Here is an 18,350-nt window from a genome sequence, read left to right as displayed (position 1 = left end):
CAGTAGCCATGTTCAGCCTATGAGTACTGTTGAACCTGCAGCACAGGAGTGCTTCATCGTGTGCCATTAAAGAGCCAGAGAGCGGGCCGTTTTCACATCGTTTTTCTTTATTTTAAACATCAAAAATATGAAGCTCACAAGCCCTGCAGGCTTGATGTATCAGAGCGAGCAGTAGGAAGGAGAAGATCTCACAGTGAAATAAACCACAGAGTCAATTCATGGGCAATACAGCATCTACTAATGAACTATACATACATCCAGTGGTGGTTTTTGATAAGGGCAATATGGCTCTCTTCCCAGGGAAGCACAATCCCTGGGTTTACACAAGTAATCAAGATTAAAAAAGCTGTCAGTTGCAATCCGTTTCACAGGGCTCACTGGCCTTGAAAGAGCTGGAAAACAAAACTGGAATCTGATTTATTCAGGTATGGAAAAAATGTCTAAACGTACCCATCAATGTATTCATCTGCTCATCTATTTATCATCCATAAATCCATTTCTGACCTCTGTAGAAATATCTGCCATAGGTTCACAGTAAACGTTTGTATTTATACTTTAATATAAACATGGGATTCCACCACAGTTTTCATGTCAAAATTCCACACTCTTGCAGAGTTCAGTCCTTGATCATCTTTAATTAAATAGCAAACATACTAAGGCTGATCATACCTGGTCCAAATTGTTCTACACTGCAGAAATTCTTTTAAACACTTTGAAACTAATGAAATTGCAGAAAAGAACTGGGCGATTGTGGCGGGGCAAGTAGGGACTCACCCCGAGTGCTGTTCAACCAAGAGCCACCACTGCATATACATCATAAAAGTCTTTACAGTATGGAGCAACTCAAGCTGCAGCAGGATTGAAGTAATACTTGTAAAGTCTTGATGTAATAACAAAGCCTTTCAATTAGTGTGCAAGGCAAATAGAGCAGGAGCCCTAAACTCAACTTGAAGGATTTGGAATAATTCACTATACCTGTCAAAAACCTGACAGATGTTGCGCGGAGAACACCTAAATGACCATAATTAAAGCGCATTAAGCTGTGCTGAGTGTTCAGAAGGAGTTCAAAAACTGATGCATGTCTTAGTGGGTTGAGATCCGACATGCTAGGTGATCACTCTACATCACCGGGCGCACACGTTTCAATTTCCGACACCAGACGATGTGGGAAGAGTTTATACTGCAACCATGTGGGCTCTGAAAGATAAACAAAAAAAAAGCGTTGTACATAAGTATTATACAAATTCAGACTGGAAAATTCAGTGCCAGGCAACAGTATTCAAACTCCTTTAAACATGAATGTGTTTTATTAGGATTTTATGTGACAGACTGCAAAAAGCAGTGCATAAAATAGAAGTGAAAGGAAAATGAATTGTTTAAATTTTTATTCATAACATAAAAACCAGTGTAGCTTTGATTTGTATTCAGTCCCCTTTTTTCCTCTGATTCTTTAATTAAAAACAATTACAACCATTTGGGTTCAGAAGTCACAATATTAGTATTGGTATGTGTAATTGAATTTCAGTATAAATCCAGCTGTTCTAGGCCTCACTGGTTTGCTAGAAAACATCAGTGAACAAACAGCATCATGAAGACCAAGCAACACTCCAAGGAGAAAGTTATGCAGATGTTTAAAGCAGAGTTAGGTCATAAATAAATATACAATATTTTACACACTCACAGATCTCTGTCCAATTCATCATATGAAAATGGACAGATAATGAAGCACCTGCAAACCTACCAAGATTTTCCTCTAATTAAACTGGCAGGCCAGGCAAGGAGAACATTATTCAGAGAAGCAACCAAGAGGCCAAGTGTAACTTTGGAGGAGCTGTAGAGATCCACAGCTCAGGCTACAAGAACAAATTTTGCCCTAGATGATGTACCATACAGGCTAATTTCCATCTGCAGTCCCCAGGTTGATGTTGTAGAGCAAGATTAAAACATAAAATCACATGATTGTCGTACTTTCTTGTCACAAAGATTAATGTAAGAGTAAATTAAAAATACATGGTTGACTTGTAGCACTCACTATAAATATTGGGGTCACTGGGAGAAAAAGAAATGAAAAGGAATGCTTTTTTTGTTGCTGTTCACCCATTTTTAGATTTAACATGAAATGACAAGAAAAAAGTAGACAAGTAGGGGATATAAACAATTAAGTTGAACTGACATGATGGCAGCCATGCCTTGTGTAAACGAGCTTGAAACTTTATACTTTACAGTAAGGTTTAAAAACAAGGAAATTATTTCTGATTTAGGATATAAACATCCTGTTATGAGAATCATATGAAACCTGTTTGAGAAGAACAAAGATCTCACTTTCACTTTATTCTCAGTATTTTGACTAATCACAAGAGAGAATCTGAACATTTCCTTCAACATTTTAACTTTATTCATGGAATCTAATTTTGACTTAATTCTGTATATTTCAGCTGTATTCTGTAATGGAAAAGAAAAAAATAATCTACCACCATTTTCTAATGTTTTTGCTCGAGTTGACCCTAATATTCCGTACAGTCACTGATCTAGATACGATCCTAGATTTGATTAGTTACCAACCACTGGTTGATTGATTTAGAGAACTGCCTACAAGATATAATGATCTTCGATTCAGTCGATGCAATAATCCAAGGATGAATTGTCCTATAGGAGGACGCAAACTTCCCAAAGGGACATCTCCTACATGGAAACGTACAGTCCCCTTTAGTGTTTTCAGGTTTTTAGCATTGATCTCCACCATTGTGGTCTTCATTGAATGGCAAGAAAAAAGGCATTGTTGAAAGAAAGCCATAAGTAGCCATGTCTAGGACACAGTAGACACCTGGAAGAAGGTGCTCTAGACAAATGACACCAAAGCAAACTTTTTGGTCTACATGCTAAAGGCTATATGTGGGGAACAAAAAAAACTGCACATTGTCCTCACTGCACCATTTCCACACACTATACCAGTGGTTAAACAAGGTAGTGGCAGCATCATGCTATGGAGATGCTTCTCTTCAGCAGCAACAGGGGAGCTGGTCAGAGTTGATGGCATGATATAAATATTGATAATCTATTAAAGGCTGCAAAAGACTTGAGAGTGAGGTGGAAGTTCACCTCCCACCAGCAGGATAAAGCTACTAAACACAAGCCAGAGCTACAGTGGAAATGTTTACGATGTGTTGGTTTATCATATAAAATTAAAAATCTCTGAAGTTAGATGTTATATCACCACAAAATGCAGGTTAGGCAGGGTCCTATAAACAACTGGAATGGTCTATTTGGGTTTACCAAGGTAGCACTCTGGTGTCTGCAGCTTCCCATCAAAGCAGGTCTGTGCTGCAGTGAAGCTGCACTGCTTCTTGGGATGTTTGCAGTAGAATGCCACGTTTTCCCCGTGGGGAACCATGGCGTCCGTGACATCAAACGGCCAACGTTTCTCTCCACCAATCACAACACGACTTCGCTCAGCAGGGATGACACAGCGAGCTGTGAAATGACAATATAAGAGTCTCATGAAAAAGTGTACATGTTTATTCTCAGAAATGTTCGTAGATCCAGATTTATTGCTGTGAAATTCCAGGTTCCCTAAACCCAAATGCACTGAGCTGATCCTCACCTCTACAGTGAGGTGGAGATGCGCTCCAGCTGCCATTTGATAGACAGGTGATCTTCTGGGGCCCATCCAGGAGGTAGTTCTTCTTGCATAGATAGTGGATGTCAAAGCCAGCCTCATACTCGGTCTTCTGGACTGCAACCACATAGCCCTGTTCCACTTCCTTTGGAGGTTGGCAGAACAGTTCTACAAAACAGAGTTAATCCAATTATCAGTCACCTTGTCTTTGCATCTGCAGTGATTTTAAACTAATTTCAGAAAACCAGAGTTGTTCTGTTGTTACTAAGGTATTAACTTTATAATAGAAGAATGATGAATGGAGAAAGCTTGCAGAATTTTAGATAAAATAAATTATAACGAAACAATGTTTTGGGGAAAAAATATAAATCCAAAATATATATAACATACACAGCTCAAGAGAAGAACAAGCTCTGTTGCATTGCTCCAAAATGACTTTCATGAACTTTTTTTAATGGTGAACAAAGATTTTAAAATGCTTGTAAAATCTGATGTTGTGTATTAAAAAAAATCATTCCTAATTTTTTCCTTTTCATTTACTCAGTGTAGTTTCAAATGAAGGCAGTTTTAAAATACTTTGCCACCATGATTAAATAAAACACAAGTGAACTGTATTTACAACTTGGGTATCGGAGTAAAGAGGTCTGAGAACAAATACATGCCATTCATTTTAGTTTTTTACACAGTAAAACTGAACATGCTGTTACTTTAAAGAAAAGGTTTTTAAATCATGTGGACTCTTACCCTTTAAAGGAAACTCATAACAAATATTTATTGTGAAAATACACTATTTTAAATATATAGTCCAAGTGGCATTAAAAGATAAGTAGACTCATCCTTCTGTTTTGTGCTTTTACAACAAATAATAAATGTTGATGCTACATTGTTGCATTTGATAATTGCTGTATATTTGTAAAAAAATAAATATATTACTGGACTCACACGCTGTCAGTTGATAAGTTATTATAAGAGTGAAACTAAGGGTTTATTCATTTATCTTTATGAAAAGTCTCTGCAGCCCTACACCTTCATCTGGCCTGTTGAAGTGCATGAAACTACCTGTTGTCATTCACTCTATAATAACAATTTCATCTGTGAATGACTGTATAGCTTGCTACAAGAATCCCTATCATTTCATAGTATTTGCCATTTTTGTTACTTAGAGTAATAATACTAAATAAATAACAATTTAAAAAAATTTGGCTTCAGATATGTTTTGACAGTGATATTGAAAACGCATCATGGAGCATTTTTCCCATCCTATTAATCAACCCAGGTAGTTTGAGTGTTGACCACAAGAGGGCAGGAGAGGACTTTGAAACCAAGCTTTGTGTTTGGAGTGTTTGTTTGTGCCTCATTTTTACTCTACGCTAATAGGGAAAAATGCAGTTTCCAAACTAACACCTATTTTCAGTCTCTCACCTCAGTCACTCACTCACTCACACTCACACATGATTCACTAACCTTCAGAAGTGTCTGAAATCTTGCTGAGAGTGAAGCGGATGTAACACACAAACACACACACACATACACTGTGGTCCGTCTGCACACTTACTCTTACAGGCCGGGTGAGGATGCAGCCATGTCTGGTTCACCTGACAGAAATTTTCTCTGCTCCCAACTATAGCCGCCCTGCAGGATGGGAAAAGGGGAAAAGTGAAGGAAGCAGATGGTGGGTTGACACATGCAATTCTGCCAGCTAAGGAGCTTCATGGACCATTAAAAATGCATCATTTGCTTCTTTCTTTTGTTTAAACTGCGTATGTGTCTGAGTGTGTGTGTGTGTGTGTCTGTGTGTGTGTGTGTGTGTGTGTGTTCCTGTCTTGGCATCAGAGTGAGAACCATTTTCCTGATTTCACCATCAAATTGAGGAACTGTTTGTACCAAAGTGAGGACATTTTGCTGGTCCTCACGACCTATTTCGCTAACGGTTAGGTTTAGGACTAAGATGTGAACTGAGTTTAGGTTAAGGTTAGGGTTAGGCATGCACTGGTAATGGTTAGGTTTAAGGTTTAAGGTTATTGTCAGAGTTAGGGCATATAAAGGGTTGAAAATGACTGAAAATCAATGGAAGTCAATGGGAGTCAACACATGGTCCTCACTACATATAGTAAGACAAGAGTGTGTTTGTGTGTGTGTGTGTGTGTGTGTGTGTGGGTGGGTGTGTGTGTGTGTGTGTGTGTGTGTGTGTGTGTGTGAGCATGAGTGCAGCAGCTCTGGCTGACACATCCACTCTGGCTCATCCTTTCCTGTGAGATGACTCAGTGTGTAAAAGGGAAGTCGATACAAGATTTGACTGTAATGACCTAGTTAGCTCAATGGAGGCATCATCAGCTGGGAGATCAAAATGAATTCCCTGCCATTCATCGCTCATCACACCAGCCTTCCCTCCCCTCCCCTCCCTCTCTCTTTTTTCCCTTCACACTCCATCTAACACTTCCTCGGCTCCTTTCTCTGTAAGTCAGAGCCACACTCACTCACTCGCTCACCCAGACAGGCAGCTGTAGCGGATTGAAGTCCCCACAGTGGCGTTGCCGTGGATGCTGAAGGTGTTGATCACCTCCCGAGGCAGAGGGCAGGTTTGAGCAGGAGCTGGTTCAGGTGGCTGAGCCTCTGTGGTTCAAGGGAACAAGCAAGAGGCATCAAAGATCATGAAAGGTTCAGTATCAAATGTCACAGGAAATATTTGGGATTGTTTATTAAAGCAAAAGATAACAGCATCATTCATTTTGTCCAGGTGTGACAAACACGGTACACCAATGATCTATTCAAATAGTGAAGCTAAAGAAAAGTATCAAGAAGTAACACCAGCAACCACTGGCAGTTGTTATGAGTATGATGATTTCCTGCATTTTAAATGGTTGGAGGGTTGCAGAGGATTAATAAATGTATCTTTATAAATGCCGTGGATCCAGTCCTGCTGAGCTTGAGGTATTTTGCAAAGAAAAATGGGCAAAATCTTCAGCCTTGGATTTGCAACATTAGTAAAGATATACCACAAAAGACTTGCAGCTGTAAACGCAATGACAGATTGCCCATCACAAAGCATCCACAATTAAATATATTGAAGTTTGTGGTTGTTATGTAACAGAAACCTTTATTCTGCATAGTTTTAGCTTCAATTATATAATTGCATCGGGTGCCGAGTTTCATAGCAACACCAATCACTTTAAATTTGACTGTTTCTTTTATTTAAAGAAAGAATATGAATGTATCAATCTCTGTAGCCCTGTAGTATTAGTAAACTGTAATTCATGATGTATTCCTATATAAACCCAATATGTATCAGAAAAAAACATGCATTTAACAAAAAAGTTTACATTCATGTTGATAGCATCCACAATCAAGCAGAGGATATCTCATTTGACTGGTTTAACCCAGGCTTTCTGTGACCCACAGAGGCGTTTCACCCAAAGCCTCGTTCTATTTCAGGAGCAATAACCGTTCTTAGGTAATAAACCAAAGTTCGACAAGCAGGTGAACCACCGCCTCAAACCTCTCCAAGCTTTCAGGTTGTATAACTCATAGCTCTGATCGCTCCTGCAGCTGAGAGCCTCATGCTTGTGAAAATATAAATATCAAGAGTGGTGCTCTGCAGAGAGAGGCTGAAGTGACCCCAGCAGTTTTGAACAGCAGAATAGCTTTGAAAGGCAGAGACTGCTCTCGCCTGAGGACAATCTCTGCCTTCTGAAATGGAGAAATGTTGAGATAAGAATGTAAAGGCACCTATGGGAGAGGGAGATTTTTTTTGGAGTCTGGCTTCAGATGAGAGCCTGATGCCAAGTTCTGTTTTCACATACCACCCCTCTCTTGCCTCGTACTGCTGCCGCCCCCACACACACAGTCTCTGGCACCAAACTGCAGTGAAACAGGTATATCAGATTCATCTTCTTAAGAATACAAAACTGTGATTTTGAATGAACCACGGTGATGAAAATGCATCATTCTGAATAAATGAGTGCAGATTTGCTTAGGGGGTTTCGCTCAAGCAAACATGTACAGGGTCACATCCACACTACGTAAACAAAACAGCCTGAAGCTGCACGCTTGTCCTTGGCTCCTATTGTGGAGAGAGACCTTATCGGAGGCCTCAGATGGAGGAGAATGAGAGCAGAAAGAGATGAGAAGAAAGGAGGAAAGGACAGTAAAGAGAAAGGCCTGAAGCAGCATGAGCGAGAGAGCTTTCTGACTCTCCAGACTGTGATCTGTCGCCCACACACACAGACACACACACACACACACACAAAGACAAACAGTGTGACACATCTGCAGCCCACCCCTCTAACACATCCAATCTATCCAGAAAAATACCTTGCTACCTCCAGGTAAACACATACACACACACACACACACACACATGGGCTCACTCTGACAGGGACCCGCTGCCCACCGCCTCATAACAATCAAGGATCAACTCAACTCACACCAACACACAACACAAACGCTCTCACACGTTCAGAACCCACCTACCTTCTGCCCGTCTCTCTAAAGCAGAGAGAGAGCTGACAATTTTTTCCTGATTTCACATCTTCGAATAGATAAAATAAATATTTGGGGAGAGGAAGCAGCTCGGATGAGGATTTTCCTTGGACAGCACGTTCAGTCCAGCTGGAGGTGTGTGACTAATGCAGTCTGTCTCAGATGTTAAAAATCGGCAGTGACAGGTTGAACGAAGAAAATTAGGGAGTATTCTTGTGATGCTGCATCTCAATACGACAAGATACGTACTACATGACTAGATGTTCTACTTTATACTCATAAGCCTTTTTAGATGTGTTTTCTGCTATATTTTGAGAAACATTAAAACACATTTCTAATGTCTGTGGATAAAGCTTTCAAATAACTCAGAATCTATTGCAGTGGCATAATATTGTGCTGAAAAATTTATTAAAATCCAATCTTCAATTTGGAGTATGTTTGTTCAGTACAGAAAAGAAACACATTAGAAAATAATAATAATAAAAACTAGGCCAAAAATAATAAAAACAGAACAGGATGGCAATCTCTCTAGATCATCCAGAGTCTTGGAGTATACTTTCTTCTCTTCAGCTCATCTCACAGGTACTTTAATAAAAATATATGTTGGATTATCCTACTGCAATAAAATATTACTTTATTTTAAGGCTCTTAAGGGCTTTTTCATTTCAAACTGTGTGAATATATTTAGAGAGTAAATTCATTATAAATACAGATGAATCATGACCTCTGAAATCTATTTAAAACTTAAACAAGTGCCTCATATGTGTGTGACAATTGACTTAACTATAGGTTTTATTTTTTATTAGTTATGTTTGCATGTTTAATGGCACCTTTGGTTCACAAACGGCAGAGTTAAGTCAGTTTTATTTTATTCAGTTTGGTAAGACTACTCACACCACCCTTAAGCAAAAAAAGAAAAAACTGTTGGTTCACCACAGAACAACCCACGCAAAGCGGTCTCCCCCCAATTCAACAATTTCCCTTTACAGAATAATTTCTTGCTTGTCCGGTTTGTACAAAGTCAGTTTGCTACTTAAAAATATTGACATTTTGTTGGATGCTTACATTATTTTCTGAATTTGTGTACATTTGCAATCGCAGCTCATCTGTTTGAAAAAAAGACAGAGAAAGCACAGTCCACAAATATCTATATCTGCAAGGGTATATTTTTGTGTCTGTGTTGTGTAGCATCCCTCCCATAAACTGTAAGAGCAATTTGCACATATGAGCAACTCCCTCTGTAAACATTCTGACATCTCTCGATCAATTTGTACGTGTGAAGCAGGTTTTTAGCACAATTGCTTCTGTCACTTTGTGGATGATGCTAACTTGGTGACTTTTTTGGTTACTTGCAGATTTTTGTCCATTTGCTTCCTTTTGTGGCAGCAAAAATAAACACATTGAATTCCCATGCAGAAAAAGCACACACCCATGTAAATGGAAGAAAAATATACTATAACAAAATGTTTTGTCTACAGAGAACCATGTTGTTTTAGGTAAGGCAATCAAAAGTTTACATGTTGAGAGTACTGAAAGAATCTTACAGGTCTTTTTGCTCATTTAGAAAATACATATTTAGATCTTTATATAAGACAGAACATTAAATAGCTTATTCACAAAAATATTTTTGCATGTGCTAAATGTTTGCTGAAGCTGGCTTGCACATTTAGATGAACGAACACAATATTTAATTATACTTGTGTAAAATACAGCCAGACCAAACTGCATTGCATTCTCGAAGACCAGAGCGGTTGGGGTTACACCAACTGAGTGGAAAAAATACCATCTGATGAAACCTGGAGGTCATTTTGGAGCAGGAGGAAAAAGAGGGGAAAACTGACTTGCTGCACTGTTGGATTTGCAAAAAATGGTCATGGATGTTATAAAAATTAGGATTCATTCTCCCTTCCAGTGAGATCCGCCTGATATGTGTGTCTAAAATAATGTTCACACTTTTTAAAGTACACAATCCAAACCTTATGATTCTGAAAGCACCCTGGTTAAAAAACAGCAAAAAAAAAAGACACAAACAAAATTTCATTGTGAAAAGATTTCTCCCTATTGAACAAATTATGCCTTGTTCACATGGCAAGATTTTAAATTGTCAGTTGATCTTCAAAACCTGATAGAGCCTAGACATAATGTAATAATGTCACGGAGTGACATTTTTGGACTCTGTTTGTGGCTTTGTGTTCGTTTACCTTTTGCTTAGATGTTTTTGTATCATGTTTTCTTTTCTCCCTCTTCCACCTCCTAGTGCTTACTTCTTAAGTTCTTTTATGTTTGTTTTTCTTATTACTTAGTATGGTTTATTATTATTATTATTATTATTATTATTATTATTATTATTATTATTATTATTATTATTATTATTATTATTGTAATTATTATAGTTCTTGGTCTTCCCTGGCTTCTCTAGTTTTATTTATCTTTAGTATCTTTGTGTTTAATTGTGTTTTATTATTTGTTCCTTTGCACTCTTCTTGTTTACTAGTTTATTTTTTGTTTCCTTTCCAGTTAATTCAGTCAGTGTGGTTAGGTTTGTTTACTTTTGTATTCAGGTTTTCTTTATGGGTCCTTTGTTTGTTCTCAGGTTGTTATTGTTGTTCCTTCTAGTTTCTCTGTTTACTTTAGTCATGATTATTCTAGTTTTCTTATTCCCCATTTGATTATTTATCTTTGTCTATAGGTTTGCTTGGTCTGTGTTTCTGTTTATTGTTTAGTAGTTACTTTGCCCATCATCAGCCTTTGTATTTGTTTCACCTGTTCCTTCTGCTTCCCTGCCTCCTTGTCACACCTGTTCCCTGTTCCGTTGATTATCTGCCTTTGTCATCTCACAGTATATAAGTTGGTTTTGTGTCTTTGTTCGTTGTTGGTTCCTTCTGTTTGTCATACCTCGTTCTCGTCCATGATTATGGTTTGTTTTTTGCCACACCTTGCCTTGGGAAACCTGCAGGGATTTTGCTACGTTTTTGACCTGGTAAATAAATCTTTGAATTACAAAGATGATCCTGCCGAGTTCTTGTCTGCACTTTGGTGCGATCCAAAACCACATCGTGACAAATAAATCCTACATATAACAGGTTTGGTCCTACAGTGAGTGGTGTACAGCCAAACGGCGAGCACAACACACACAAACAGATTTTACTCATGAACATTTAGATGCCAGGTGGGAAATCTTGCAAAACCTCTCGAGATCAAATGTGAGTTCAGAGTAAATTAACATGAGAGGTGAGGAAGAAGTGATGTCGATTGTTTGTGGACTAATTTTAACAGAGAAAAAACATTACAAAAAGAAAAAGCATTGGTTAAAGGAGTGGAGACAGCACGAGCAGTGGGTCTATGTTATGGAGGGGAGTTGTTCTGTTTTTTTCTCCTCGGTAAAGGTTGTTAGCCAGTGTTTAGATCGTTCCCTGTCCTGATATTTTTGATTGACCTTTCCCCCATTTTGGATTCCCCTCCATGTTTCCATCACCTTGCTTCCTGATTCATGCTCAGGTAATATCAAACACGGTAGGATATCAGACCAAAACAATCCAACATTTTTAATACCCCGATTTGAGGTCGGAGCGGTACCAACGTCCTTCCGAGCAGACTGGATCACTCTTAACACACCACACACAGCAGGAATATCTAGTAGGATTATCTTTAGAGCCATAATGATAATCGGGGGTAGGTCTTAAGATTTTCAGAAGGGTAAAATTGGGTTGAAAATCAGCATTATTATCTTGACATGTGAACCAGGCATTAGGCATACTCAGGAATTTGTTTCCTCTGTGAAGGACATCCAGTTTCTTTTTCTGATTCTCAAGTTATGACAGCATATTTAGGCAGAATACGTTTTGATTTTACAATCTGACATATTTTTAACTTTAGTCAATGCTTCATCTCTAAATGAATCAGTTAAAAGGATGCAATTATTCCACAAGTTCTGTGACAATTAAAACAATAAAAAAGGAAAGCAAATAGATCTGGTTGATTACTTTACTCCATCTGCTGTGTTTGAGGTTCAACGTTGGAGAACTGTATTTTTATTTACGTTGATTATAGCCAAACCGGAGCTGTTATGTGTTATGCTGATTTCTCAGGAAAAAATACCGTCTGCTGAAAGCTGCTAGTGCTGATGCAAGAGAAGAAAATGGGGAAATAATCAATCTGTATTGCTGCTGGCTTTACAAAAAAAGAACAGGTCAGTGTTGTTACAGGTGAGATTTATCCTGTCTTTCAGTAAGGTTGCCTGGTATTTTTCTAATCAACCAGATTGTGTTTAAAATGATGTCATAATTTTTTAATGATTTTGTAGCACTGGAGGCCTGTATTTACAGCATTCAGGCAGGAGACAGACAGAATGAGAATGGGGGAAGATGTGTATCAAGTGTCTCAATCTTGAATTAAACCGTGGACAGCTGGGTCGAAAATGGGGTGCCCACTCTACCACTTCACCTTGTGCTGCCCCTGTTGTTGCTTTTTTAAACACAGATCCCAAAGCTATGGAACATTCCAAGTGTTACTTGACATTTAGAGGTTAACAAAGTGAAGTCCAGTGCATTTATTTTGTAAAGAACACCCATCCTTTTCAAAAAATACAATTAGTCCAAATGGACTCCAATCTGTTGGACTTACTGAGCACATTTGTTCCTGAATGTATTTAGTGCAATCTATGTGGTGAGTTGGGTACATAAAGCAAACAGTTGGGGCAAAAACCTGCAAAAGATGGAGGAGATTATACAGCTTCTTGAATTGCCCCCTAAGTGTAAATGTTCTGCGTTTCTTACTTCTGAGGAAAGCATGATCTAGTTTTGCCCTTTCAGAGCAAGGCTTTAGAGTAAAATGTTGAAATGTTCAACTCAAACATCAGTTTTTTGTCTCAAACTGAGCAAGATTTATAAAGAAAAAGCTTGTTTTCTATATGAGGTTTGTTTTTGTTTGAGGCTATTGACAGCCAGATAAGGACTGGGCCACAGTCACAGTTCAGCAGCAGAATCTTGGGTCTCCAAACACTCTGGTTGACATGGTGATGGGGAGAATGGGTCACAGTTGTGCAAGACGTCTAAGTCGACACATTCAGTCCGCTTTTATCTGTCTGTTCTTTCTCGTTAAAACACAAACTCTAATGCTCTGTCCTTGGCCCTAAAACACGAATATATTTTAAAGAAAAAGTATCAGGGCTAAAGAAGAGAAACAAACCTTTGATATACATTACTTATCATAAAGCAGCTGGGAATATAAAAAGAGACCGGTACACCCACCTGTGCAGATGGGCTCATTCCCGCTCCACTGTCGGTCACCCTGACACCGGCGAACAGTGACATCCAAGCCACTGGGCAACGTGAAGCCGGGCCTACAGCGCACTTCTAGCGGTGCAGAGAAGGAGGGAGTGGCAGAGAGGAGGCGAACCTCCGAGTTTTCACTCTTGGGAAGAGGCCAAGGACAAGTACGAGCTTTTTTTTGGGGGGGAGACAGAGAACAAATGGGCCGAGAACAAAGCAATTCTTAGAAAGTGTTGGATGGTAACCAAAGGAAACAATTACAGCTGAATCACTTAAAAAGAGCACTAATGAGGTTGTATAACTAAATCGCTTGTAATTACAGTACCCTACATTATGACACACATACATAATAAAAAGCTTTTGTTCAGCTTTCAGAGAGGTTGGGGGCTGGGTTTAATTTTAGGATAAAACACAGATTCCATGTTGGCTCAGATACACAGAGGCAGTTTTGGATATTGGTGAAAAGGGCTCACCACTCAAGGTGCTATTTCATCTGGGAAAGCACCAGAAAAGTTGCTCCTGAACAAGTTTTTAAAGGGTTTTAATGTCATCAATGAGAATTGGTTGACCTTAACTCAACAAACCCAGTGTTATGAGCACTGTAAGAAAATTTGGTCAAATTTCAAGGCTGCAGAGATATGTTTACACCTGTGTATAGTTATGTGGCTGTAGGTTTATGACTATAAAGTTAGTATCAGACTCGAAGCCTCCTATTCTGCGTTAGGCTAAACAGTTTTTTGAAAAATATGGACTGCTTTTGATGAGGTACTGTTTGAAATATAAAATTGAGGGATGGGGTGGGGGCATTTTTAATGCTTAGAGTGAGACAAGAATAAAACTGCAGTAAATAAAGTAGACTGGCCAGAACTGGACTGAAATATTTAACATTGATTGATTCTTTAAAACGGAGCTATGATAAAACCAACAAAAAAAACATTTCTAAGTTGTTGCTTTTCTTTTGAGAATATTGTAAAAAAAATATATATATATACATATGGTGTCGTTATCTTAAGCTAATGTGTTTAAAAAAGTAATAATAAGGTATGTAGAAGCAACTGGGTCTTCATTATGCAGATCAGATAATTTGTGAAGAAACATCTAGCTGTTAACTCTAGTATTAAATGCCACCGTATTGATAAAAAGACCTGACATTGAATAGATTCCATTTTTTTTATTCCTAATAGTTCTGGAATATAAAACATATAAAATGAGATTCACTTGTTTTTGCAGAATTGTGTTTATTTTTGGTTTAGGGGGTGTTGAAAAAAGAGCTTGTCCGGCTCTCCATTTATGCAAGAACAACCAGTGCAGATGCAGATATGCACATAAAGTTTGTCACTGCAAAGCATCATGAATCCAGTTACCTGGAGCCACACAGCTGAGACCACACTGTCCATCACACAGACACTGGCGCTTGCTGCCGCATTCTGCGTCTGATTTGCAGGTCCGAGAACACGTTCTCATTCTCCTCTCTCCTCCCTGAAGTCTCTCCACACAAGACCCTGCTGTGGCACCAACACACTCATCACACACCGCTGCACTAAACATACCATTGTTCACATCTTAAGAGATACTGTTTGCCGGCTCTGCTTTTTTTTTTCTTTTTGCAGGTGGGGTTGTTGGGGGACCTGTGTGGGTGGCCGGGCAAAAATTAGCCACCCAGGTTGTCAGATGAGTAGGTATTTAGACGGCAGGTTTTGTTTACTCATTACTATCGGGCATTCAGTCTTGCTTCCAAAGTAAAAATGTTTTGTTAGTACATCTGAAAAACTCCATCTTCATAACCACACTTTGTATTTGAGCTGAATCTACCCCTGAGAGCATACAGTCCCTTCAAAAGTCTTCAAACTTTTTCACATTTCGTCATGCTACAGCCACAAATTTCAGTATATTTTATTGGGATTTTGTGTGACAGACTAACACAGAGAAGACAAAAAATTTATTCGAAAATAAAGTCCAACTGTGTGTAATTTAATCTGTGTAAACAAAGCTGTGCTGTGAAAGCCTGAGAGTTTTGCTAGAGAACCTTAGTCAACAAACAAAATCTGACAGAGCTTTTTTTAATTTATGATTTGATAATGGGAAGAGTATGGCACACCTGCAAACCTACCAAGACATGACCGTCCACCTAAATGGAAAAGACCGGGCAACGAGAGCATTTGTCAGAAAAGGAGCCAAAAGGCCCATGGTAACCATGGGGAAGCTGCAGAGATCCACAGCTTTGGTGGGAAGATCTGTAGACAGAACAATTATTAGGTGTGCACTCCACAAATCTGTCTTTCATGAAAGAGTGGAGAGAAAAAAGCCATTGTTATTAAAGGCGAGAAGAAGTCCGATTTGCAGTTTGCCACCATGCCTCCATTCCCACCAGGAAATACAGGGGTTGGACAATGAAACTGAAACACGTGTCATTTTAGTGTGGGAGGTTTCATGGTTAAATTGGACCAGCCTGGTAGCCAGTCTTCATTGATTGCACATTGCACCAGTAAGAGCAGAGTGTGAAGGTTCAATTAGCAGGGTAAGAGCACAGTTTTGCTCAAAATATTGAAATGCACACAACATGAAGGGTGACATACCAGAGTTCAAAAGAGGACAAATTGTTGGTGCACGTCTTGCTGGCGCATCTGTGACCAAGACAGCAAGTCTTTGTGATGTATCAAGAGCCACGGTATCCAGGGTAATGTCAGCATACCACCAAGAAGGAAGAACCACATCCAACAGGATTAACTGTGGACGCAAGAGGAAGCTGTCTGAAAGGGATGTTCGGGTGCTAACCTGGATTGTATCCAAAAAACATAAAACCACGGCTGCCCAAATTACGGCAGAATTAAATGTGCACCTCAACTCTCTTGTTTCCATCAGAACTGCCCATCGGGAGCTCCACAGGGTCAATATACACGGCTGGGGTGCTATAGCCAAACCTTTGGTCACTCATGCCAATGCCAAACGTTGGTTTCAATGGTGCAAGGAGTGCAAATCTTGGGCTGTGGACAATGTGAAACATGTATTGTTCTCTGATAAGTCCACCTTTACTGTTTTCCCCACATCCGGGAGACTTACGGTGTGGAGAAGCCCCAAAGAAGCCTACCACCCAGACTGTTGCATGCCCAGAGTGAAGCATGGGGGTGGATCAGTGATGGTTTGGGCTGCCATATCATGGCATTCCCTTGGCCCAATACTTGTGCTAGATGGGCGCGTCACTGCCAAGGACTACCGAACCATTCTTGAGGACCATGTGCATCCAATGGTTCAAACATTGTATCCTGAAGGTGGTGCCGTGTATCAGGATGACAATGGACCAATACACACAGCAAGACTAGTGAAAGATTGGTTTGATGAACATGAAAGTGAAGTTGAACATCTCCCATGGCCTGCACAGTCACCAGATCTAAATATTATTGAGCCACTTTGGGGTGTTTTGGAGGAGCGAGTCAGGAAACGTTTTCCTCCACCAGTATCACGTAGAGACCTGGCCACTATCCTGCAAGAAGAATGGCTTAAAATCCCTCTGACCACTGTGCAGGACTTGTATATGTCATTCCCAGACGAATTGACGCCGTATTGGCCAAAAAGGAGGCCCTACACCATACTAATAAATTATTGTGGTCTAAAACCAGGTGTTTCAGTTTCATTGTCCAACCTCTGTATATCGGTGGCAGAATCATGCTGTGGAGATGTTTTTCTTTAGCAGAGGCAGAGACGCTTCTCAAAGTTTATAAGAATATGGATAGAGCTAAAAACAAAGCAAAAAATGGAAAGAAAAAGCTATTAAAAACTACAGCAGACTTTAGACTTGGATGGAGGTTCACCTTCCACCAGGACAACATACAGAAAAATGTACAATGGAAAGATTTAGATCAAAGCACAGTCATGTGTTGCTCAATTAACGTCCAGATCTAAACAGAACATGGTATCTGCAGCGAGTTTTGATGTGCACAGCAGATTTACTCTCCATACAATCTGGCTAATTTTGAGCTATTTTAAAAAAAAAGAGTACATAGAATGTCAGTCTGTAGAAGCCTGAAGCTGGTAGCGACATACCCCAAACAATTCACAGCTGTTATTGCAACAAAAAGTGGTTCTACAAAGCATAATTCAGGGGGGGGGATGAATACAAATACACACCATGCTTTGAGATTTTATTTGTAGAAGATATTGAAAGCCATATATCCTTTTCCTTTCACTTGACAATTATAGACCACTTTGTGTTGCTGTGTCTCATAAAATCCCAATAAAATAGGTTAAGGTTTGTGCTTTTAATTTGGTAACATGTGGAAAAAATTAATGAGTATGAATACTTCTGCAAAACACTGTATGTGCAACCACAAGCACCTTCTATGCACATCTACTGACAGCAGGATGCATGTTAAATATGACTGTTGCACAACTTTTAAAATGTTTCAAGGCGAGAGACATATATCCAAACTTTCCAAAAACACTCAATACACAAATATCACTAAAGACGAACATAGCTGCATTTATTAACACTGAAACAATATGTAGATATAATCCACAGTGTAGAACATTTGATATTAGAGATTACAAAGTGAAAATGTTTGCAAAATCTGCCAGCACCTGACCAAGATCCGGGTTTTACGATTACTTTGCAAAAGACTCTGAGTTAGTGCAACTGATTAAAAGAAAATACCTACAGGCCTCCAGCAATATATGGTTTTAATACACCTCATTTTGTGAAATTCATTTCCTCACAGTTCAGCTTTGAACCACAGTGAAGAGGCGGCTTACCTGAAGACTGTGGGGAAACTGTTCCGGTCAGACCCCAGAGGAAGAGCAACAGCAGTGCAGAGTCCATCCTCGGAGCCAGACCTCAGGATGATATGCGTGAGGGACAAACACAGATGCAGCTTTTTTAAAGAAGTTGGGGGGGGGGGGGGAATGGTGGGACAATGCAGGGAGGTGGGGGTATTGGTTGTTCAGAGAGCCCAGGAGCACACATCTGTTTTGTGTTGGGGAGGAAGAGAAAT

At 39.4% G+C, this 18,350-nt stretch overlaps 1 protein-coding gene across 2 annotated transcripts; it reads right to left on the bottom strand.

The window, feature by feature from the left end:
- Nucleotides 1–86: 86 nt before the first annotated feature.
- ntd5 (ntl-dependent gene 5) lies at nt 87–18,249 on the bottom strand. Of its 2 annotated transcripts, none has more exons than XM_047361344.1 (8): nt 18,112–18,249; nt 14,730–14,870; nt 13,345–13,536; nt 6,106–6,229; nt 5,172–5,248; nt 3,602–3,784; nt 3,274–3,471; nt 87–1,197 (listed from the first exon to the last, which is right to left on the bottom strand). In XM_047361344.1, exons 1-8 carry the CDS (start codon nt 18,176–18,178, stop codon nt 1,115–1,117), a joined length of 1,065 nt encoding a protein of 354 aa, XP_047217300.1. In that variant the 5' UTR covers nt 18,179–18,249; the 3' UTR covers nt 87–1,114. The 2 variants fall into 2 exon arrangements, with proteins under 2 accessions (XP_047217300.1, XP_047217301.1); XM_047361345.1 differs by having other exon boundaries at nt 14,730–14,867; nt 18,112–18,212.
- Between the last annotated feature and the right edge of the window lie 101 nt (nt 18,250–18,350).

The sequence above is a fragment of the Girardinichthys multiradiatus genome, chromosome 3 (genome assembly GCF_021462225.1).
Source record: "Girardinichthys multiradiatus isolate DD_20200921_A chromosome 3, DD_fGirMul_XY1, whole genome shotgun sequence".
Classification (NCBI taxonomy): domain Eukaryota; kingdom Metazoa; phylum Chordata; class Actinopteri; order Cyprinodontiformes; family Goodeidae; genus Girardinichthys; species Girardinichthys multiradiatus.
This window is presented reverse-complemented; position numbering and strand designations above follow the sequence as displayed.

Bases quoted from the DNA above. Each gene is read 5' to 3' on its own strand.
- ntd5 (XM_047361344.1), bottom strand. From the start codon at position 18,178: ATGGACTCTGCACTGCTGTTGCTCTTCCTCTGGGGTCTGACCGGAACA. The intron at 6,230-13,344 runs GTGGGTGTACCG...CTTGAACCACAG, and splicing joins GAATGAGCCCATCTGCACAG to AGGCTCAGCCACCTGAACCA. The intron at 1,198-3,273 runs GTAAACCCAAAT...TTTATCTTTCAG, and splicing joins GACACCAGAGTGCTACCTTG to AGCCCACATGGTTGCAGTAT.